Source organism: Oncorhynchus mykiss, chromosome 12, assembly GCF_057628025.1.
Source record: "Oncorhynchus mykiss isolate SJ-2025 chromosome 12, ASM5762802v1, whole genome shotgun sequence".
In the NCBI taxonomy this organism is placed as follows: Eukaryota; Metazoa; Chordata; class Actinopteri; order Salmoniformes; family Salmonidae; genus Oncorhynchus; species Oncorhynchus mykiss.
The window spans coordinates 79946357-79970736 of record NC_143033.1 but is presented as its reverse complement, the minus strand read 5'-3'; the positions used below and the strand labels follow the sequence as shown (position 1 = coordinate 79970736).

At 43.0% G+C, this 24380-nt stretch overlaps 2 protein-coding genes across 52 annotated transcripts in view; one reads left to right on the top strand and one right to left on the bottom strand.

Moving 5' to 3' along the window:
* Positions 1-14953, top strand: part of nfixa (nuclear factor I/Xa) — a 131499-nt gene extending 116546 nt beyond the window's left edge. For 25 of the 50 annotated variants that reach the window (XM_090193572.1, XM_090193562.1, XM_090193568.1 and 22 more), the window contains 4 exons: positions 3172-3347; positions 4395-4542; positions 6176-6267; positions 9879-14953. In XM_090193572.1, the coding sequence (XP_090049698.1) occupies positions 3172-3347; positions 4395-4542; positions 6176-6267; positions 9879-9893 (431 nt within the window). In that variant the 3' untranslated portion in view covers positions 9894-14953. The remainder of the gene's footprint in view (positions 1-3171; positions 3348-4394; positions 4543-6175; positions 6268-9878) is intronic. The other 25 variants (XM_090193580.1, XM_090193593.1, XM_090193599.1 and 22 more) reach the window with 1 other exon arrangement.
* Positions 14954-15329: 376 nt separating this feature from the next.
* On the bottom strand, positions 15330-23241 carry LOC110538316 (lysine-specific demethylase RAD23A). 2 transcript variants are annotated; one of them, XM_021625052.3, is made up of 9 exons: positions 22819-23241; positions 22002-22163; positions 21721-21881; positions 21243-21292; positions 20917-21044; positions 20608-20701; positions 18016-18146; positions 17680-17841; positions 15330-17529 (listed from the first exon to the last, which is right to left on the bottom strand). In XM_021625052.3, the coding sequence occupies exons 1-9, from the start codon at positions 22882-22884 to the stop codon at positions 17416-17418; spliced, it is 1068 nt and encodes a 355-aa protein (XP_021480727.2). In that variant the 5' UTR covers positions 22885-23241; the 3' UTR covers positions 15330-17415. The 2 variants fall into 2 exon arrangements, with proteins under 2 accessions (XP_021480727.2, XP_021480728.2); XM_021625053.3 differs by having other exon boundaries at positions 20917-21038; positions 22819-23166.
* Between the last annotated feature and the right edge of the window lie 1139 nt (positions 23242-24380).

Below are 24380 nucleotides of genomic sequence, written 5' to 3'. Positions count from 1 at the left end.
GGACAATTCCTTCGACCTCATGGCTTGATTTTTGCTCTGACATGCACTGTCAACTGTGGGACCTTTTATAGACAGGTGTGTGCCTTTCCAAATCATGTCCAATCAATTGAATTTACCACAGGTGGACTCCAATCAAGATGTAGAAATATCTCAAGGATGATCAATGGAAACAGGATGCACCTGAGCTCAATTTCGAGTCTCATAGCAAAGGATCGCAGCAAAACCTCAGGTTTTAAAAAATACATTTTTTAACTGTTTTTCTTTCTTCATTATGGGGTATTGTGTGTAGATTGAAGAGGAAAATAAGGCTGTAACATAACAAAATGTGGAAAAGGGGAAGGGGTCTGAATACTTTCCGAATGCAAATTAGGCTAGAGTATAACATACAGTTGTTCCTTCCTGCTCCCTGTAAAGAGATCAGTCTCTGTCAGTCTGTGGTTGGGTGCTTAGGTGACTGGGTGAAGAGCCTCCATTCTGTACCTCCATTTCTCTGACCACCACCTTCCCTGATCACCACCTCCCCGAGCCACACTGCCCCAACCCACAACTATAGTCTTACAACCGGTACATGTAGTTAGTTCACGAAGTGCACATGATTCATTGGCTTCAGAACATTATTATACAGAGCCTGATAGAAACTTGGTGTACAGCCCTAACATTCTCATGAGTCCTGTATTTTTAGAGAAGACATTTGTTCTTGTTCTGTTGAGTATTTCTCCTGGCTCACGGCTGACAATGTCTTGCCATTTTCCCTTAAAATGCTTTATGCTTATGCCGTTCACCATCAATTATTATAAGTCATCTATCTCTTTCTTCTCCTCTCTTTCTTTTCTCTTTCTCTCTCTGACTGAGACGCCTATGGTCGGGGAACCCAGGGAGTGTGTGAAGAGCTTACTGTTATTGTATCTGGCAGTGGAACAGAGTCATTGTGTGAGCCAGTGGTTATTTCAACCCCCTGGGGTCATCGACAAAGATCTCATGATAAAATCAGATATCAACAGTTGCCACAGGGCTGTATAACTGGGACATTTGCATTCTCAATCGTATCATCACTATGAACCAGCAGTTCTGAAGTCATTTCTCAAGAGCTCAAAGCAAGTCATTGTGAAGGGTGAACAGTTCACCATAGATAATGAGTATCTGAACTTATCTGAACTCCCAACTCAAAGATAAAAGTTCCTAAATTGATCAGAAGCAGTGAGGTTGACCACCATGTAATGACATCTACCTCAGAGATGCTGAGATTGCCTCCTACACTCTTAGAAAAAAGGGTTCCAAAAGGGTTCATCACCTGTACCCATAGGAGAACCCTTTTTGGTTCCAGAGAGAACCCTTTTTGGTTCCACGCAGACCCCTCTATTGAAAGGGTCCTACATGGTTATCCAATGGGGACAGGATAACCATGGGGACAGGATAACCATGGGGACAGGATAACAATGGGGACAGGATAACCATGGGGACAGGATAACAATGGGGACAGGATAACCATGGGGACAGGATAACCATGGGGACAGGATAACCATGGGGACAGGATAACAATGGGGACAGGATAACCATGGGGACAGGATAACCATGGGGACAGGATAACCATGGGGACAGGATAACCATGGGGACAGGATAACCATGGGGACAGGATAACCATGGGGACAGGATAACCATGGGGACAGGATAACCATGGGGACAGGATAACCATGGGGACAGGATAACCATGGGGACAGGATAACCATTGGGACAGGATAACAATGGGGACAGGATAACCATGGGGACAGGATAACCATGGGGACAGGATAACCATGGGGACAGGATAACAATGGGGACAGGATAACCATGGGGACAGGATAACCAAAAGTATCCTATGGGGACAGCCGAAGAAGCCTTTTAGATAGCACCTTTTTTTCTAAGAGTGTACTCTGCCTCTGGAGCAGTTAGGCAACGCTCCCTTGACAATACTGAAAGGAGCACATGTATTTTGTCTCTTCAACAAACTAGTTATGTATGTCATTCCCATGCCTGTGTGAAAGTGTTTACTGCGTTGTTGTTGTTGTTTTGTGCCGTAGATCCAGGCGGTATGGGGGTGGGGGGGTTGGGGTATAGCTCCCCCCCCCCCCCCAGAGAGCTTGGCCCTAGCCCAGTCTCTAATGGGATTAAGGGGGACTAAGGGAGCGGGGATACGGCTCCACTGGGGTAGCATGGAGCCTGGCAGGGAGCGATGTGCTGCTTGGCTGGGGGGCACAGGGCCCTGTCTGGGGGTAACACACTGGAGTTGGCAGCCTCACGCGGGCAGCTGGAGGCCCTGCCGGGTGGGGCAACACTGAAGGGGGTAGACTGGCACATCAGAAGAAAAAGGGAGAGGGTGCGCCCCTCTAATACAAATCAAGGAGATTTGGTAATGGATATACATCTGACAGAGAGGGCTTTGTGTCCCATTCAAACGTTCATTCACACCTCAGTCTCCATATTCAGCTCAGCTGGGTGACTTAAAGCGAGATATTTTCTCACCCTCTCATGCAGGCACAAAAGAGAGCTTCTGTATTCCCTTACAGACGCAGCAACACAGGGACATTTAACCCCCCCCTCACCCCCCCCACCCCCCACCTGCACACAACCAAATAGATATCATCCATGTGTAGACCACTAACACATGCACATAAACTCACACGTACAGTGTGAACATAAAGATTAGTCTTGTCATAGAGGATCGTTGGAAAGCAGCTTGCCTATTTAAATGCCAAATTGCTGTGGCGCCTGTGAATCACACCCACAAAACAGCACACAGACGCACAGGCATTAAGACATTCTAATTTAAGACGATGCTCAATGATCTCTTTGTGCTTTTTATTTTTTTGTGTGGTTTGGGGACTGCTTTTGTAATGTAGACCATTGCGTTTGTGTGCTTGTTTATGTGTAAGCATTTCCTGTAAAGCCTCATTCTTTCTTGTAATACATTTTCACCCTCAATCTAATATGATTTAATGAAATGAAACTCCTATTTGGACCGATGTCACTCAATGTTCCTGTCCCTTGGTCTTAAGATGTGGCCCCTGTTGACTGTTAAACTAAAAGCCCAGTGAGTGTTCACTGCTGAACTGCATGTCTCGCTGTTAATCTCTGTTGATCTCTTATTCACTCTCCCTCATTTCATCTATCTAACTAACGTATGCCTCTTCTCAGGGAGCCCCCGTGCCTCAGCCTCTGCCCTGCACTTCCCCTCCCCCTCCATCATCCAGCAGTCCAGCCCGTACTTCACCCACCCCACCATTCGCTACCACCACCATCCTGGACAGGACCCCCTGAAGGAATTTGTGCAGTTTGTCTGCGCTGATGGTTCGGGACAGTCTGGCGGCCAGGTAAGGTTTGATGTAAGAGGAGAGTTCAGGGGCTGAGTGACACCAACCACTTGTACACAAATATAATCACACATGGGCACAACAAAAGACAAATGAAGGCAGTAAGAATAGAATTCTACGATCTAATGTGTGGCCATGCAAACGACACAAGCATGACTAAATGAAGTGGTGATTATTAACACTGTATAGATATGTACTGTGTTTCCCTGTGTAAACACTACACTGAGTACAGTACTGAGATAGAGACCACAGGTTTGTTTGTGTTTCATCACTGCGGACACCATTTGCTGTTAAGTATAGATACAGTATGATGATAGAGGAGTGAAACTATAACAGTGAAAAACATGAAAACCTTTAAGTTATGTAGTATGCAAGGTAAGGAAACAGGGTTGACTTTCTGATTCTTTCTTTTTTTTTTACTTTAACCAATTGCCAAACTTTTGCACCAGTGAGGAGAGAAAGCAAAATACTACTATTGACAATTTCCTGTTGGTCCAGGGTTTTCTGTACTTAATCTTTTTTCCTTGTCCTGTGCTCTTCCAGACCCTAAGGTTCCCTTTTTTCTTTTGCTCCGCCCACCCCCTCAGATTATGTAATCATCAGCACGAAAGCCTACAATCACAGCACATTTCAATCGAGCATACATGTTCTGTCTTCCGTTTTTATTGTAATTATTATTTTGCGTGTTGTTGGTGTCATGTTTTCTTAGTGGAGTATTTTTCCCATGTTTTGATTTGTTGCCATGTTATGGACAAACCCCACCACCAATTGTGCTCTCACCCCACTCACCCCTCCACCATGGACCACCCCAGAACTCCCCTCTGCTCCAAATCCCCTATCAACCCTTGTGGTGATTATTATTTTGTACACCTCCATAAATGACGCAATGCACATACATCATTCGTTTGGCTGTTGTTTCCAACACCCCCACCTCTCCCACCACCCATCATGGATATTTTTTGGACCTGGTCTCTGGAGCTGCGTCCTCTCATGCCGTGTGCGGGTTGTCACATGTCGCCCTCCTGACCCTGTTTGTGTTGTCCGCAGCCAAACGGGAGCGGCCAGAGCAAAATGCCAGGCTCCTTCTTGCTGCCTCCACCTCCCCCAGTGGCCCGCCCAGTGCCCCTCCCCATGTCCGACTCTAAATCCAGCAGCACGCCTCCCGACGGCGGACTGACCTCGCCCACATCTCCGTGTAAGTGACCCCACAGACCAAGTCAGAACCAAAACCAAAATCACCCAATAATTATTTATTTTTTACTGGAGCTGCCCCTCCTCTGTATCTTAGGGCCCCCATCCTCTGCCCACTCCCATAGTAAATACCCCCCCCCCCCAGCTCACCTCTCACCTCCTTCACCGTCTGGGATCATACTGACCCTAGAGTTATGACAGAAGCCTGTCACCATTCTCCTCTGATGACCCTTTTGTGGTGTCCTCCAGGGCTCTATATTAGGCCCATCCTCTTTCTCTTAGAACACCCATCCTGAGCCCTGCCTTGAATGACACTAACCCTTCCTCGATACCCCTGTGCCTCTGCGCTCACAGATGTTAATGCAGAAGATTGCCATCCTGGTTTTCCTCCATTTATATGTTTTATTTAACTCATTTGGCCAGCCCCCGAGATGTCATTTGAGATCGGAAGTAGTCTAAAATAGAAATAGAGTTTTCATTTCCTTTTTGTCAATTGCTCACTCTAAATTGCTCACTCTCACTCTTTTTTTTTTTACTAGTGGCACATATTTAGGGCAGTTTATGTGGACTCCAAAACATCATGCTCCAGTTATTCTGCCATTTCCCCCAAAAATATCCAAACATGAAAATAATATTTAGAGTTATATTTTACTTTTTAGTTGAATTGATATATATTTTTTTTTATCTGAGTTGGTGGTGTTGTTGCTTTGAAGGTCAGACTTGGAGTTCTGCTTATGTATGTGCAGTTTTAGACTGAAGGGGTGTGTCCATTAGAAGGGTGTGTCTAGCTATGGGGCGTGTCTGCCAAAACGCTTCTCACCTATGACAGGAGGGGCACTGGACGGAGCACTTTTTTTTCTTTTTTTTTCCTTCTCTTTTTTATATTTCAGATTTTTGTATTATTGTGTTTTGTTTTATACATTTTTTTCAACCCCCTCAATCAATGTCTCAAAGTCTTTTATGTATTTTATCTATGTTACTGATTCTCAAACACGAGGGTTCCAAAAGGGTTCTGCATCTGTCCCCATAAAAGGACACTTTTTGGTTTCAGCTAGAACCCTTTTGGGTTCCATGTAGATCCCTCTCTGGAAAGGGTTCTACTCCATGTAGAAAAGATTTCTACCTGGAAACAAAAGGGCTTCTTAAAAGGGTTCTCAGCAGAAAAAGCCTTTTTGGTTCCAGATAGCACCTTTTTTTCTCAAAGTGTACTTAACGTTTGTGTATGCTGCTAAATAATACAGACTTACATACACTACACACACACTACACACACACTACACACACACTACAGCAATTTTCCAGTATCAGATTCTTCACATGTTAGAAGGGTTTGTAATAACAACCTTTGTGTTGCAGTCCATATTGACCTCAAACTTCCCTTAATTTGCTTCAACCCCAATGGGACCAGGGTTATAGTTTGGAGATGTCCGGCTCAGTTCAGTAGCCCTACTCTATGATGCTTAGGGGGACTTACAGTAACAATTATGTGTGTGATGTCAGGTTGAGAGCTTAAAGCAGTATTTTCATTTCAGTATTTACTGAAATTGTTATGAAACTTAAGTACGATGCTCCGTAATTTTCTTTTATTGATCACAGGCTGTGGTTTGACCATTTCTCCTTTCTGTGTCTGTCTGCAGCTTACTCCACGTCAGGGGCCCCAGCTCCCAACAGGTTTGTCAGCATCGGATCACGGGACAACAACTTTCTGAACATCCCGCAGCAGACACAGGTGAGCAAACAGCTTTAGGGCTCGATTCAATCCATGACTACAGTCTCCGCTAACTCAGGAACATTGCCTTTACATTTCTATCGTGCTGTAGCACAGCTCTTCAGCGTTACCATGACTACAGTCTCCGCTAACGCAGGAACATTGCCTTTACATTTCTATCGTGCTGTAGCACAGCTCTTCAGCGTTACCATGACTACAGTCTCCGCTAACGCAGGAACATTGCCTTTACATTTCTATCGTGCTGTAGCACAGCTCTTCAGCGTTACCATGACTACAGTCTCCGCTAACGCAGGAACATTGCCTTTACATTTCTATCGTGCTGTAGCACAGCTCTTCAGCGTTACCATGACTACAGTCTCCGCTAACGCAGGAACATTTCCTTTACATTTCTATCGTGCTGTAGCACAGCTCTTCAGCGTTACCATGACTACAGTCTCCGCTAACGCAGGAACATTGCCTTTACATTTCTATCGTGCTGTAGCACAGCTCTTCAGCGTTACCATGACTACAGTCTCCGCTAACGCAGGAACATTGCCTTTACATTTCTATCGTGCCGTAGCACAGCTCTTCAGCGTTACCATGACTACAGTCTCCGCTAACGCAGGAACATTGCCTTTACATTTCTATCGTGCCGTAGCACAGCTCTTCAGCGTTACCATGACTACAGTCTCCGCTAACGCAGGAACATTGCCTTTACATTTCTATCGTGCTGTAGCACAGCTCTTCAGCGTTACCATGACTACAGTCTCCGCTAACGCAGGAACATTGCCTTTACATTTCTATCGTGCTGTAGCACAGCTCTTCAGCGTTACCATGACTACAGTCTCCGCTAACTCAGGAACATTGCCTTTACATTTCTATCGTGCTGTAGGACAGCTCTTCAGCGCTACGGATTTAATCAAGCCCTTACTCTCATCAACACTAGTACCAACACTACCAAACTTCTGCATTAGCACATTAGCACTTTCTGCTGCTTTCCACAGTGTGTGAGTATGTGTTTCCGTGCGTGTTTTCATGTGGTGTGCATGCGTGTATGTGTATTTTTTGTGTGTAGGAAACCTGTCTGTTTTCATTGAGATTATCGGCCCAACTCAGGAAACTTACTTAGGTGAATGGATACATGCCAAAATATTTCTTATTCCCAAACTGCCTAACTACTCCCTAAATCTCACTGGTGTATTTCCCCTCCCTCTCCTCATCCCATGATTTGTTGTGAATGTGTGTTTTACCGTGTGTATGTTTTACCGTGTGTGTGGTTTACCGTGTGTGTTAAACTGACCTCTCACTGTTTATTTGGCCCATCTGGAGCCTGCCCCTCAGGCAGCGGGCTCTCTCTCTCCACCGCACTGCCTCTCGCTCATATGCCTCCTCCATTACCCACTGCACTTTTCTCATTAGTGTCCAACCACACCCGCCCCGAGCCAGCTCTGCTCCACACTCCTCCCCACCACATGGAAACCATCTGAAGCCCTCTGCTGCTCTCACCCTCCCTCCCTACACTCCCTTGCTTCACTCCCTCTATGCTCTCCCTCAGCTCACTCTCTCTCTCCCTCCTACCGCCCCTCTTCTTCCCTCTCTCTCTCCAGCTTCGTAACATGCCCTGTTTGACTAACCCACCCCGCTCATGAGGCTCACCTTACACCACCGTGCTAACCCTACGCCATTTTGTCCCTTCTTTACCCTCTCTTTCTGAACAAACTGAGAACTACACACACACACACACACACACGTACACACACACACACACACACACACACACGTGCGCACACACACACACACACACACACACACACACACACACACACATACACTTCCTGTGTAGCCCTCCAGTGCTCTGTGCTATTGAGTATATTGTGTTTACAGTATGGTTTTAGTTTGCACTGGAGAAATGAAATTGTATAGGGAGCTTTAATTGGTTGCATATGTAGCTCAGAAATGACATTGTTAGCATAATGCTCTATCAAAACATTAATAATGTGCAAAGGCCTTGTGAAAAGTCTGTTTGCTGTGACTGCAGGGCCTGAATAGAACTCTCACTCCCAGAGCATAGATATTTGGTCTCCAAGTGCCCTCTGATGGCAGCAAGGGGGTTCTACGGCCGGAGGAGAGAGGAAACAGGAGAATGAGGGAGGGAGAAAAATAATGAAAGAGGGGGAGAGGGAGAGTTTCAGCACAGCCCTCCTCAGAGAAGTCACGTCCCGACTGTCTGGTTGCCCGCAGCAACCAGACATGATGTCATAGCCACTTGAACTTGAGAGGGGATGCTGGGGGGAGGAAGGCGTGGGTAAGGAAAGAGGGTGGTCACTACTGCCAAGGATTCCAGAGAGAGTTTTAGAGGGAGATAGATGGAGAGAGAGAGACAGAGAGATAGTGTAACTGACAGGGGAAGAGTTACGAAGCCCGTAGGCTGCTGGGACAGAGCCTGCGGCAAGAGGGGGGAGGAGGGAGGGCAAGAGGCAGGAGTGGGGGGGTATTCAGGCGACCTGTTAGAGTCAAACAAACAAACTGCACCTCCCCGGAGGCCCAGAGTTTCCAAGGCTCCAGAATGTTGGCCAGTGTTGAATGGTGCCAGATCCCGGCCGGCGACCCAGTTCTGCTCTCTTTTCACACTGAGCGGGAGAAACTCAATCTGAATACAGGGAGCGCCAGCCATCTCTCCCCCCGCTGCCTGTGGACTCCAGTCCAGTCAAGAATAACAACAGCCTTTAGCAGCAGAGCCACACCATACTCTCACAGCACTATAGTACAGTACACTACACTACAGTACAGCCATGGACAGTCAGTCAATATAGCTGAGAGTATTTCCTCAACATGACAAGGGGCTGACAACTGTTGACCAATGTTAGTGTAAGGAATGTGTGGGGGCCTCTAGTGGTCAATTGTGGAACTTAGTGTTTACTTATTTTCAATGGTACACATTTTAACTTAAAACTTCTTCAGGATCGGTAGGTCCCCCACGGGACGGTTGAGCTAACGTAGGTTAATGCGATTAGCATGAGCTTGTCAGTAACAAGAACATTTCCCAGGACATAGACATATCTGATATTGGCAGAAAGCTTAAATTATTGTTAATCTAATTGCACTGTCCAATTTACAGTAGCTATTACAGTGAAAGAATACCATGCTATTGTTTGAGGAAAGTGCACAGTTATGAACTTGAAAAGTTATTAATAAACCAATTAGTCACATTTTGGGCAGTCATGATACACAATTTTGAACAGAAATGCAATGGTTCATTGGATCCGTCTAAAACTTTGCACATACACTGCTGCCATCAAGTGCCCAAAATCTAAATTGCGCCTGGGCTGGAATAATACATTATGGCCTTTCTCTTGCATTTCAAAGATAATGGTACAAACAAATACAAAAAAAACGGTTGTTTTTTTTCTTTGTATTTTCTTTTACCAGATCTAATGTTATATTCTCCTACATTCATTTCATATTTCCACAAACCTCAAAGTGTTTAATTTCAAATGGTATCAAGAATATGCATATCCTTGCTTCAATGCCTGAGCTACAGGCAGATAAGATTTGGGTATGTCATTTTAAGCGAAAATTGAAAAAAGGGGCGGATCCTGTTAACAATGTCCTCTTTTTTTTCTATTTAACAGTCTTGGTTCCTCTGACATGACCTGTCTGCAAACCAGCGTCTAGAATCTTTCATTACAATTGGGAATTGAAACATGGAAAACAGAAAAATAACCCACAGGAAATTGCCCAACGATCCTTATGTCTCACATAAAAAGTAAAGCAACCCAGGAAATCTTAGCATGATACTAGTAGAGGAACTCTGGACCCAATTACCTAAACAGAGGGACCCCCCCCCCCCCCCCCCATTTTTAAGACGGGAGGATCATAGGATTTGGGAGAGGCAGAGGACAAGTCATCATCTCTCAAAACCACCGAACCAGCAAAACACGGCAACACAAAAAGAGGAACCTGAAGAGAAAAAAGGTCACCTTCTACTTCGGAACAAGGACACATTGTGCAATGGCTGGGAAAAGCAACTGTTCAACAGTCAAAAAAACGGATGTAGGAGTGGGGATTGAAATTGAAGGGAACATCCAATCACTCTCTTGAAGGCACAAAACACGCCATAATTTAAATGAGGTACACTCCCCACTGTCAAATCACCCACAAAACAAACCCATTAGGTTCCAGTGAAATATGTAGCAGTCCATGCTAATGTGATGTCTCCCTGTCACTCAACACACTGTCAATTGACCAATATTTCCCAGTCTTATAACCATTGACCTAATCAGCCCCATTACTAACAAGACAGAAACCATGCCAAAACATATCCTAAAGGTTGCACTACAAGCTGAATTAACACAAATCTCATGTCCACTATTACACCTACATGGCATGGGGGAAAAACAGGCTTACCTATGATTGTATTGTTATTATTAATGAAAGAGAAAAAAACATGATATGAAAAGTCTCAGCCTACAGTTCAGCAACACAAGGCCTCCACTCTAACCAGCATCCCAGCAGAAGAACCCAAACCCAAGTAAAGCAAAATGCAATTGCCCAGTTCACTCTTGCAAAACTACAACTGCGACAATAATCAAGTGCTAAGTATACCCACTTTCATTTGAATGATGAATGCCATTTGTAACACACATATATACACACACACACCGGGCCCAAGTGGTGTTATTACGTCTATTACACATGCTATTCACACGTTTCCAGTACACTCTTTTTGCCCCTTGTTGTAGACACAGAACCCAACACACATACTTAGTTAAAAATACAGGCCTCTGCTTTAACACCCAGAACTACACAGCTGTAGTAGTAATATTCCCTTTTGCACAGAATTGTTTTATTTTTTGTTTCTTCTCTTATTGGACTTGTCCCTCTGAATTTGTCCGCTTTAAAAAATGTGTTTGAATGACAGCACCTTATTGAGAAATACAGCGGGTGGGAGCGAGACTTCGAGTGGTATTGCCAGGAAGGGTGATTCTGTCAGTGTTCAGTACCATGTAGTGAAACAGTGACATTAGGTTGCTGAGGGCCCAAAGTCCACCTCCCTCCCATCTCCCTGAAGTTGACCCTTTTTGTTTACACTCCCAGACTGCCCCTGTTCCAAGAGCAGAGAGCCACGCTGCGGAGCAAAATGATGTGACATGTTTGTTCCCATGTTTGGGGAGGAGAGCCTAGGATGAAGTCAGAGGCCATATTGAGATGGTCTGGCAGGGTGCTATGGTCGCCTCTTTTCCCTGACACGATCTCAGCTCCCCATCCTATCCAGCATGTTCGTTCTGTTCAATCAGCCCTTATAGATCAAACTGCCCTAAAGATACCTTACCAGCCAAAAGTTCAACCTTTTGAAATCAAGAGGGACAAATTAAATGAACACACTTAGCACAGCTCCACTTGACAAACTCACACACTCACATGCAAACTTACAGTATAAGTAGCAGTTACAACCACCCAGCCCAGGCCAGATTGACTGTAAAGGGAAGTCTTAACATAGGGAAATCTCTGAGGAAACCTTTTGTTTTTAATCATTCACTTTTTATTTGAATTCCTAACATTACTAAGATTCAGTTCAACATCAGCTCAAATCACCAACCTCACAAAATAACTGGACTGCCTGGCCATGTACTTCACTGCAGGGAAACAATGTTGCCAGATGGCAACCATCTCATCAGCTTGATAGAGAACTAGCACTGCTGAATAAGAATTATGATGGCTATGGTGATTTCTTTTCTAATCTATGGAAGTGCCTCTGTATTCCCATTATGCAATTTGTTAAACATGAATTCAGGTTCTTTTTCTCACATATAAGCTAATAGTGAATGGTGGTGAAATGCTATGTCTGGGGAGAAAAACAGTGACAGCTCACTGAATAATTGCAATCATCTTTATATATACACACATATATATTTATAGATATATACATTTTTTTATTTGCAAAATAAGCTCTGTGGCAGTCTAGTTATTTTTTGAAGCATGGCACAGTCAATTGATGCATCTTAAATATCTGATTAGAGCAAAAGTACCAGTCCCTACACCCACACCTACATCTAATAGCAAAAAGTTTCCATGGCAAATACTATAGATACATGATTTATATAGCAAACAATAAAGTGACATTGTAGTCAAGGAAAATAACAGATTAGATTTTGGTTATTCTTTCTTGTTTGGGAAGTATTGTTGAAAAAAATGTATGTATGTTGATTGAGCCATGTGCAATGCCTTGGGTAGATAAATTGTGTTTGTCTGTTAGAGATTGTTTGAGGGTGTCACGAGAAAAGAGAGGCTAAACCCTCTATTTTTTTTGTTTTAAGTCCACTAGCTCCGGGACTCTAAACACGAGGGCAAACAAAAAAAATCCCAGTCTTTGTAAATTGAAAATGAGTTTTATTTTTTTTCCTTATTCATTTAAAAAAATGTATTTGTAATGATTTGTTTTCTAAATCTGGGAGGGCTGAAGGAACAATTTAGCAAAACAAAAATATATATCACTAAATGAAACTGGTGCTTTTTACGAAATAAAGTACATTCAAACTCTATTATACATAAATAGTAATAAACAAAATTAAGTGTTATCATAAAGCACATTTTAGGAAACATGCATTATTCTATTTCTCTTTTTGTATTTACCAAGGGGGGAGGGGTTCATTATATGAAAAGGTTGTGACAAAAGGCATTTTTCTTCAACCTTTATCCCATAGCAGGAAGAGGACCGTTCTGTTTAGTTTGATTAGATGGTTATCCTGACAATGGGATGATGAACTAGTGGGAAAGGCCTGATGTAATGGACATCTGGGCCATGTCAGTATCACCAGAGAACTGACTAAAACATGACCTATTTAACACATAAATTGCAACTTGCATCCAATTTTCTAAACTGTGGACATGTTTAAAACTGGCCAACCAAAGTAATCAAGTTTGGGACACAGACAAGATCTTCCCCATTTTGGGAGATGCATCAGATATGGAATCCATTTTTCTAAGTGTTAGCTCAACCACAAAGTGATTAACAGCGTTTGGAGAGATGGGAGGTGTAATGTGAAATACATTTTGGTAGGTTTAGTTGATTAGTAGACTCCTATCTCAAACCCAAACAAGAGGTGAGAGAGTATAAGGTGTATTTTGAGCACAGAAAGGATGAGAGCAGGTTTAAATCAAAGAAGTGAACCCTTCCCCCTTCCACTCCCAATCCGCAGTGTAAATGATTCTAAATATTTGTTTGGTGATGTAGTGTTAGAATCAGAGCATCTTAAAGGTTGTCCCTAAAAAGTGCCTTTTGTTCACAGACTCCATCTTGTAATCCTGAGTGCCCGTCTCAAAAAAGTCCCCTCCTTCATATTTCTTCTATATCCTCTCCTTCAAGCTTTTCAAAGCAGTATATATAGTACTAAAGGAAATTGGTGTGATTTAGTTATTTTTATTGTTGAATAATTAAGAAAAGCAAAAAAAAAAAAATCTGTCTTGCTTGTCTTCCTGTATCTTGTCTTCTGTCTCTCTTGGACACTGGAGTAGTCTGTAGCTGCGTTACCCTCCTTATCCCTCCCCAAACCCCTTTTCTCTGAATGGAGGGGTAAAAAAAAAGCTAAACTTTGTCTGAGCAGAATGCAGTTAGCTCACATGTTATTCTTGTCTGTATGCTTCACATTGTATACCATACCGATCTCTTCAGCTTCTCCATTGAACAGCTAATGTAAGTGAACAAGTTACACCGGGTGGGCTCTTGGGGTGTGGCGAGGAGAGGGTCTGTGAGGGTGCCTAGTTTTTCACTGGGATGTATTTGATAACATATCACAACGTGGAGATAAAATACACATAGGAATGTCCCTCTGAATGGGCAAGGGAGCTGCATGGCAACTGGGGTAGAATAGGCAGGTTTTTAATTCTTGTTTTTATCAATTATTTTTTTTACAGAATTTGGATTTTCATATCTTATGCAGCAATGCTACATTGAGACCATTTAATGATGCACCTTTCTAGTGGTTGTATGAGACCAGCTATTAAAACAAGTGAAAAAAGTACCTGAAATGACTAAGCACCTAAATAACAGAATGGTTCCAGCCCAGGTAGACTGGCAGGCTCAGATCCACAATCAAGAGAACCATTACACCCATTTACTAGAACCCCAAATGAACAGTGAGAACAATTACAGACTAAAGTCATATGGTTCTATACACTGTATGTGACATGTGGTACAGTTAAAGCACCTTGAAATTCCACCAGCAAAATCAAGAGTGGGCTTGATAGAGGGCCTACTCGTTTCCTACAAGAATATGCATGTTTTTATTGTAAGTGATTGCAGCCAGCAGCAGTATTAGCCTTGACAAGTAAAGCGGCAGTCGAGAAGCCAGAGTGACAGGTTTCAGTGTGTGCTTTGCTTGGGCAGAACATTGGACCCTACCTATCTTGCCCTGCAGCACCAGAGAGCTGTCTCTCCCTGGCCCTCCATTTTTTTTTTTTCCCCTTTGGGTTTATTTTTAAAAGTGTGTAGGGCCGTGTTTCGTGTTGTGTAGAGTGAACCCCCAGCTGGCCTTGCCCCCCACCCCCTAAGCTCCCACCGCACCCCTCAGTGCAGCTTCCCTCCCTCAGGAATACACCTCCCAGAGCCCATGGTGAAATGCATGTGTTAATTACAGTTTCTTTTCCATAATAATAAAAACAGTTTGAAAAGAGCAACACTTGAATAAAAGGATGTTCTTGACTGTAACTCACCTGTTTCTGTCTGCTTATTTTCAGATTGCTGTTTGATTGGTTAGGTGATTTGCCTGTGCTGGGGATGAGAACCCTAGAGTTGCATCATGTTATAGAGTGGGGTAAGAGGCCAAAATAGTTTCACTGCTTATCAGAAAATCTACTTACCAATACTGATAATGAAGGGTCAAGTCCACAGGAGTAGCACTACTCATTCCCACATGATACCGAAATGCCTGGACTTGAACTGGAGTGTGTATAAATTACATTTCCTGTAATACTGTGTATTCCATAAGATCAAGTTGAGTTTCATTTCATTTGGCCTCAGTCATTGTCAAGACCAAGAATGTGATGCATACGGGAGTGTTTGGCATGAAATAAAACATAAGAAGCAATGATATATTGATGTTTAATGAAGCTGAGCATTGAAGCGGATCATGTTGATGCTGTAAAATGCCAGTGTCAGTAAAAGCCATGTTCACAAAAACAGATGCAGTCAAACATATTGTCATGATCACTATTCCTTTAAAATAAGTTGAGATTGAAAACTTTGTTCACATGTGTATTTGTTTCAAAGGTCCAATAAATAAATCAAAACTGAAATGTTTCACTTAAGTCAAAAATGGCCTGAACTAAATGCACAATGAATTTGGTTTGAGTGTAATTGATCCTACTTGTGGCATGTTGAAGGTGCCTGCAGGGTAAAAATAGCCATTCAACCAGTTTTGAAAAGAGAAAACAGGAAATTCTGTGCAAGGGAGTCAATACATTTGAATGCATCTGTTCAATCCAAACTCATAAAAGCTTGTCTCTTCATAGACCCATTAAACTCCTGCCATGTTAAGTTAAAGAGAAAACATACCTTGATAAAAGTGAGTATTGATAAAACCACACATTTCTTGGTACCCTCCGTTCCCTCAGAAAACTCACAATAGCAACATCTCAAAACACTGAGAATCCTTAGTGTAATAAGGCATGTGTCAACCAAGCCTCATGTTTTACTATCTCAGTTGGAAACAGGTGGTTAAAGCTAGGCGATAGCCGGTTTAAACTTCAGATTCACCTCATCACTAAAGACTGTTGAATAGTCTGAATAGGCTCATTCAGGCTGTGGATGATGACAATGATTGGCTATGACTGGGTCCTGGTTTAATAAAGACTTTATACGGACAACCTTCATGTGGACCCTTGTTCTTACTGGACATTTTGGGCTCTATTCAATCCGTAGTGCTGAATATCCGCTTTATAGCGCTATTGACAATTTAAAGGCAATGTTCCCACAGTCGCCGAGACTGCATTCATGGTAAATGCTGCATATGTCGGCTCAACAGGGAATTACTCTTACATTTTTACACGATACGGGCTGAATCCAGCCCTTAGTGTCTCAAGACCAGCTGGTCCCGTTGTATTTGAGCTGCCCTTCGTGTGTACTATTAATCAGATCCTATGAGAAAGGTGGTGTGTCTACTCCTCAGCCTTGGGAAAGAGGTAATTGAGTAACTTCAGCATCCCAGGACTGGTCCCTGCCATCTCTCTCTTCCCCCCCTTCAGAGGATTATATGTAAAGGTAAGGTCAGAGTTGGTCAGCTCATCAGAGACGTAACACTAGAGAGGACTGTGCACCTTTCAGCAAAACTTAATTTTCAGACACATATCCACACAGTAATGTACCTGTACCTGTGAGCATACACACATCCATTTGTCATTTTGGTTGTTCTATACCACTCGATTTACTCAGGATGTTGAGCATTTCCACACCCAGAGAGATCATGGATATCTGAGTGAAAACTAAAAGCGCTAGCTTTGAGGTGTAGTGAGGGGACCCCATATATAACATAGCCTGGCCACTGGTGAAATGTACTTGCCTATATGACAATATCATGGGATGAGAAATGTGTTTTGCTATGTGGTTGGTTTTTGAATGGCAAAGGAAATGTGAGGGACTGGTGCAATCAAGTGAACAGACCACAAGCGGACTCTTCATGACCGTCAGTTTAGTTTCTCTTTCCCCTCTTGCCTCAATACACCAACATTGTAGAAGTGCATCAAGGAGAATGTGCTTCCATTACAACCAGCTACAGCATTAACAAGCTTAGATATGCATATCAATGACTTTGCACCTTAATTGAATGGCATCCACCTGTACACACACACACACACACACACACACACACACAGAGACATGTACACACACTCCGCAAAGCCTTCAGCCCCCTCCTTCCCATTCCCAAAGCTCTTCTAAAATCTCAATATACATCTATCTGCCCTAAACAAATCCCACACATTCCATTGGAATTCAAGTGGATCTCATTATTCCTCTTTCACCCTTAGATCAACATATACTTTGTGTAGCTTGTAAGACCCCCCCCCCCCAAACTAATAACTCTCCCTCCCCCTCTGAAATGACCTGAAGATCGTTGCTCTACAGTGGGGTGCAGTCCTTGTGCTGGGCTGGAGAGGAGGGCAGGCCAGCGCCTCTCATTCATCCTCAAAGCCCTGGTTCAGGAGGAAGTTGGCCGCTAGGTTCTCGTTCTTTTCACAGGCAAAGTAGGCCTGGATCACCAGCGCCTCGGGGAAACCCAACGCTTTTAACTGAGACAGGAGAGAGAAAAAAACATAACATTTCATTACTATTTCTCACCAGAAAGGTCACAATGTATGCATTTCTTAGCTAGTCTTCTTGTCAGTTGAAGCCATCTTATGCCCTAAACAGTGCATTGAGAGGTCTTTAGCTCCCCTCACCCTCTCGATGGCTTCTTTCTCCTGAGGTGTGACCTGAATGTAGTTGACTGGAGCTCCCTCCTCCACTGCAGCACCCAGGTCCCCCACCTCAGGCACGTCTCCTACCTCCCCCGCCGGCTCATTCAGCATCTGGATGAACAGCTCCTGGTACTGGCTGATTTGCTGTTGTTGATTTTTATCAATAGGGAAAGATAGGTAGACAGCAATCAGCAACAGGCAGAACATACATTGTGAAATCACAAAACATGGGAGGTGTCACTATAGGGAGTGTGTGACGCAAGCTAGTATGAGTGGTGGTGCCATCAGTGTGTGTAGTGCATGGTGTATGTGTGTTACCTGTAGGAGCTGTGGGTTCTCCCGGCCCAGCTGTTGGAGCAGAGCTGGCAGCAGTGAGGGGTTCTGCTGGATCACCTGCCTCATGCTCTGGAACTGAGGCTGGGAACGCAGGAACTCCAGAGGGTTTTCTCCTGCAACACAAACAGAATATTTACAGAAGAGAACCCGTTGATACATACAGTAGATATAGATTACAACACTTACTAGGGAAAATGCACATAAACCATGCCCATCTTTCCAACAATCTCATCTGATATGCAGTGCATTTGGAAAGTATTCAGACCCCTTGAGTTTTTCCACATGTTGTGTTACAGCCATATTCTAAAATTGATCAAATGTTTTCCTCATCACTCTCCACACAATACCCCACAGGTTTTAGAATTTTTCTGCAAATGTTTTATTTATTTCAGACCCTTTGCTATGAGACTTGAAATTGAGCTCAGGTGAATCCACTTTACATTGATCATCCTTGAGATTTTTCTACAATTTGATTGGAAAGACCTGTCTAGATAAGGTCCCACAGATGGCAGTGCATGTCAGAGTAAAAACCAAGCCATGAGGTCAAAGGAACTGTCCGTAGAGCTCCAAGACAGGATTGTGTCGAGGCACAGATCTGGGGAAAAGTACCAAACAAGTTCTGCAGCATTGAAGGTCCCCAAGAACACAGTGTCCTCCATTCTTAAATGGAAGAAGTTTGGAACCACCAAGACTCTTCCTAGAGCTGGCCGCCCGGTCAAACTGGGCAATAGGAGGAGAAGGGCCTTGGTCAGGGAGGTGACTAAGAAACCGATGGTCACTGACAGAGCTCCAGAGTTCCTCTGTGGAGATGGGAGAATCTTCCAGAAGTACAACCATCTCTGCAGCACGCCACCAATCAGGCATTTGTGGTAGAGTGGCCAGACGGAAGCCACAACTCAGTAAAAGGCACATGACAGCCCACTTGGAGTTTGCCAAAAGGCACCTAAAGGACTCTCAGACCATGAGAAACAAGATTCTCTGGTCTGATGAAATGAAGATTGAACTCTTTGGCCTGAATGCCAAGTGTCACATCTGGAGGAAACCTGGCACCATCCCTACGGTGAAGCATGGTGGTGACAGCATCATGCCGTGGGGGTGTTTTTCGGTGGCAGGGACTGGGAGACTAGTAAAGATCAAGAGAAAGATGAACAGAGCAAAGTAGAGAGATCCTTGATGAAGAGCCTTTAAACAGCTTGGAAAATTCCAGAAAATGATGTCATGGCTTTAGAAGCTTCTGATAGGCTAATTGACATAATTTGAGTCAATTGGAGGTGGGACCACGCAGCCGTCATACCGCTCAGGAAGGAGACGCGTTCTGTCTCCTAAAGATGAATGTACTTTGGTGCGAAAAGGAAAGGACCTTGTGAAGATGCTGGAGGAAACCGGTACAAAAGTATCTATATCCACAGTAAAAAGAGTCCCCTATATCAACATAACCTGAAAGGCTGCTCATCAAGGAAGAAGCCACTGCTCCAAAACCCCCATAAAAAAAACAGACTATGGTTTGCAACTGCACATGGGGACAAAGATCGTACTTTTTGGAGAAATGTCCTCTGGTCTGATGAAACAAAAAAAGAACTGTTTGGCCATAATGACCATCGTTATGTTTGGAGGAAAAAGGTGGAGGTTTGCAAGCCAAAGAACACCATCCCAACCGTGAAGCACAGGGGTGGCAGCATCATGATGTGGGGGTGCTTTGTTGCAGGACAGACTGGTGCACTTCACAAAAAAAGATGGCATCATTAGAAGGAAAATTATGTGGATATATTGAAGCAACATCTCAAGACATCAGTTAGGAAGTTAACGCTTGGTCACAAATGGGTCTTCCAAATGGACAATGACCCCAAGCATACTTCCACAGTTGTGGCAAAATGGCTTAAGGACAACAACGTCAAGGTATTGGAGTGGCCATCACAAAGCCCTGACCTCAATCTCATAGAAAATGTGTGGGCAGATCTTAAAAAGTGTGTGCGAGTATGGAGGCCTACCAACCTGATTCAGTTACACCAGCTCTGTCAGGAGGAATGGGTCAAAATTCACCCAACTTATTGTGGGAAGCTTGTGGAAGGATACCCGAAACGTTTGACACAAGTGAAACAATTTAAAGGCAATGGTACCAAATACTAATTGAGTGTATGTAAACTTCTTACCCACTGGGAATGTGATGAAAGAAATAAAAGCTGAAATAAATCTCTACTATTATTTGGATAATTCACATTCTTAAAATAAAGTGGTGATCCTAACTGACCTGAAACAGGGAACTTTACTAGGATTAAATGTCAGGAATTGTGAAAAACGGAGTTTAAATGTATTTGGCTAAGGTGTATGTAAACTTCCGACTTCAACTGTATATAAATGTGATCTTTTTATTGTATTTATTAAAATCCTGTTTTTGCTTGCTATTGTGGGGTATTGTGTGTAGATCGATCAGGGGGAAAAAAACATTTAATCCATTTCAGAATAAGGCTGTAACGTAACAAATCATGGAAAAAGTCAAGGGGTCTAAAAACAGTTCCAGAATGAACTGTACAGTAGATGTAATACTATAGCAGAGATATAGGCAGATGGACTCACCCTCAGCTACAGTAGGGGTCTCTGTGCCTGTGCGGGCAGATGCAGGAAGCTGTGCTGGGGGATTAGTCTCTTGGACCGGACTGCTAGGAATGCCCTGGAAACACACAGCAGCAAATACTCAGCACATTGTACATGCTGCTATGTTAAAGTTTCATCAAATATGGTGCCATGCTGTACAGTGTAATTTTACATTCATGGTATTTTTTGGGGCTATTGTTCAGTGTCATTTTGCAGAGTCATGGTGTATGGTGCCTGGTTGCACAGTATTGTGTATCCTAGGTAGTTGTGTGGTGTGTTGACGGCTCTCACAGTGAGGAGGTACTCCACGGCCCGATGGGGGTTGTTGAAGCTGGCCCGGAGAGCAGCTACCACTCTCTCCCTCTCATAGCCCATAGACATGATCTCTGTCAGCATGGTCTCATACTCCGCTCCTGTCACTGACCAAAAGAAACAAGTTGATAACTATTTACCCGAGTTACAATGGACAATATTTACACACATAAACACACAGCTGCTAGAAGGCATCTTACAAATTCCCATGCCCATACTACATGCTATCATCAATCTAGCAACACAGCAGATACATTCCACACTGACACATTAATCACATAGCCAGGTCGAAGTCCATCACTCACCCAAGGCAGAGGAGGCATCTCCCCCCTGAACCTCCACACTGAGGTCTGAGCTGCAAACAGAACGACAGGGTCAAAAATCCAGTCAACCCATTCAGTGGTATATTGTGGCCGTAAATAATATATGCCATTTAGCAGACGCTTTTATCCAAAGCGACTTAGTCATGTGTGCATACATTTTACGTATGGGTTGTCCCGGGAAATGAACCCACTATCCTTGAGTTGCAAACCCCATGCTCTACCAACTGAGCTACAGGGACTATTCAGTAAGATGAAAAAACTACAAAATGTTGCAGATAGAAATGTAATAAATGTTGCATGATGTTTAGGTCATATTTGTCCTACACAAAATGTGTCTATGCAAAGAGTTCTGTAACGCTCCACCCTCCTGAACAGACCTCAAGCTTACTTTATTACTCTCTCCAATTTGGCAGACTGTCTAAGTTAATATCAGTTATACGGCTGTCTTCTGTCTGCCTACCTGGCTGGAGCTGGGGGCTCTGCGACTGTAGGTGTGGGCTCCTCTGGGGGGATAGGGATGGCTGCAGGGGCCGGGCCCGCAGATGACGAGGACCCAGAGTCCTGGACAGGGGCCTTGGGTGCCTCTGAGGAAGGTGTTGAAGCAGCTGTGGCAGACTTTGCCTAGATCCAGAGGAGATATAAACAGGCTATTACTGTTATCTATGTAGACAATCATGTAACCCCAAAACATGCTGATGCAGCTCATTAAGAGTCCAAGTAAAATGGATTAGGGAAATGTACCTTAGATACCATAACTACAACAAAATTCTTCTCGTCAATTTTGTAGTCTTTAATAGGTGTGTCATCTTGCAGGATTTTGCCAGCATATATGAGCTTCTGTCCAGACACTGGGAAGTTATCTTTTCCCCTCTCTGCTTCTATCTTCTCCTTCAGTGCCTTCACCTGTAGAAACCAAAAAGAAGCTGTTCAGCCTTGCTTTAATTGTTAAACACATTGCGACCTAAAAGTTGCTCGCTAACATTGACTGTTTGAATTGCCCAACTATTTACATTGCGGTTTACCTATCATGATGTAACTTAGCTAGCTAGCTATTTCCACTCTTTATGACCCAGCTAGTAAATGTCTGCTAGAATATTGCTAATTAATCATCCAACTGGACATGCATCACCAATAACTAAAATAGATAACGTAGCTAGATAGCTAGTAATATGGCTGTCTAGCTAACGCTAGATAGTTAGCTAAAGCTAACGTGATGAGGGATAACTAACGTTAGCTAGTCATGTAGCAAGCTAACTGATGTTTTAGCGGATAATAACTTACATAGCTAGCTAATAATGAGACTCAACATTGGGTTAGCAAATTGATACACATTAGCTTGCAAGCTAACTAGCTAAGAACTAGCTAGTTAGCTAATGCTAGGGGTGTCAATAACATCTAGCTAGCTAGCATTAGCCTATGTTAGTTGTATTATCCGAATTGATAACAATCTGGGACCAATTAATTTGGTCTTTCGTGCAAATAACAAAAAAGATAGTTAGCCAAGCGGGCTAGATAAAACACACACAGCTGGCATTATTATGAACAAATGGGCACTTACCGTTTGATCTGGGTCTATGTCAATTTGAATGGTCTGCTGTTGCAGTGTTTTTAACGTGATTTGCATTGTTGCGGTAGCTAACGCGGTTTCCCCTTTGCGCTTCAATTGCAGCTGTGTTTTAAAATATTCAAAAGTAAAACAGAAATTACATTAAACCCCAAATATAACCACAAGTTCAAGCAAGATAATATTTATCCATGACCATGAGATGTGTCCATGAGCACTCAGCAAATCGCCATCTTTGATGACACCAAACTCAGAAGTAGGTGCAGTGTAACGGTTTGCTGCCCAACTTGCAGCATCGAGCGCTCTATGAGTCTGATAGCTACAACCACTAACTGGTCAATCATATGAATATCCCGGTGTAATCACACACCTGCAGTGCCAGTTTATCCAGGTGGTAGTAGGATCTACAATCTACTCTGCGAGAACAAATGATGCTTTGCATTTATGTCATGATCTGTTGACAGTTGTGACAGGTGCGGTGGAGACCAACTGGGTTTACAGAACAACAAATATACAATAAATGTACTAACGTTAGTATTTTAGTTTAGTTTACAGTCACTATGCAGAGTGGCACCTTTTTTAATGAGGTACGGTCAGAGATTAATAGATCCATCTGTGTTAAGGTCCTCCTAACAGTATACGCTGATGAAGACAGCTTGTCGGTCGGAACGTTGGATATTAGGTTATTAAATGATTGAGTCTGCGCTAGAGTGTGCAGCTCTCCCTTTCTTTTTTCAAAGGTCCTCCTAACAACCATTGCAAAGCCACGTTCGATCTGTATCAGATCAGCGTCAACTGAAGTGAAATAGGCATTTTACTTTCCATAATAAAATGTTACTCTAAAGTATCTTAAGAAGATAGAGGCTAATAAATATGTTTTATGTTTGCTGTATATTGTACAGGCTGTAAATGTGTCTGTACATTTGTCTATTGCTGGCAGCACCAATTCTTTGAGTCAAATTCTGTGAATGTAGGCCACTTGGCCAATAAAAGTTATTTTGATTCTGATAGACAGTAACGTTACTTCGAATGTCCTAGCCTCTTCCCAATAAAAAAAACGTGTATTGGCAAGAACCTAGTTATTTTGTATATTTTATGAAATAAGAATAACTCTGAATAGACGGTCATTTCATTTTGTAAATTATTTTTCAACATTTTGGTGTGTGTGTGTGATTTGTTGGCTATTTACGCTGGTAACGCGTAGTCAGGCGCATCATAATTTGGTTTATGACATCACAATGTGAAATAGGCAACATATTTTGATGTTCTGCAAAATAAGGCATTGTCTACAAATACACTGAAATGGGATGTTTGTGTTGCTGTAAAAAGGTATATGTCTATTCTGGGCTTGAATTGATCTAATTCTGTTACAATTTAGAGTATATTCTATTCTTTTCAGCTATTCCTAGTTGTTTCATTGTCTAATTATGTGTCCCAAATGGCAGGATTTGGGACAGAGGGTGTAATTGTATGGTTACAATGGTTTTATTTTTATAAACATGTATTTTTGCTATTTGTTAGTCTATGATACAGAATTCAATATGAGTTCTATATTT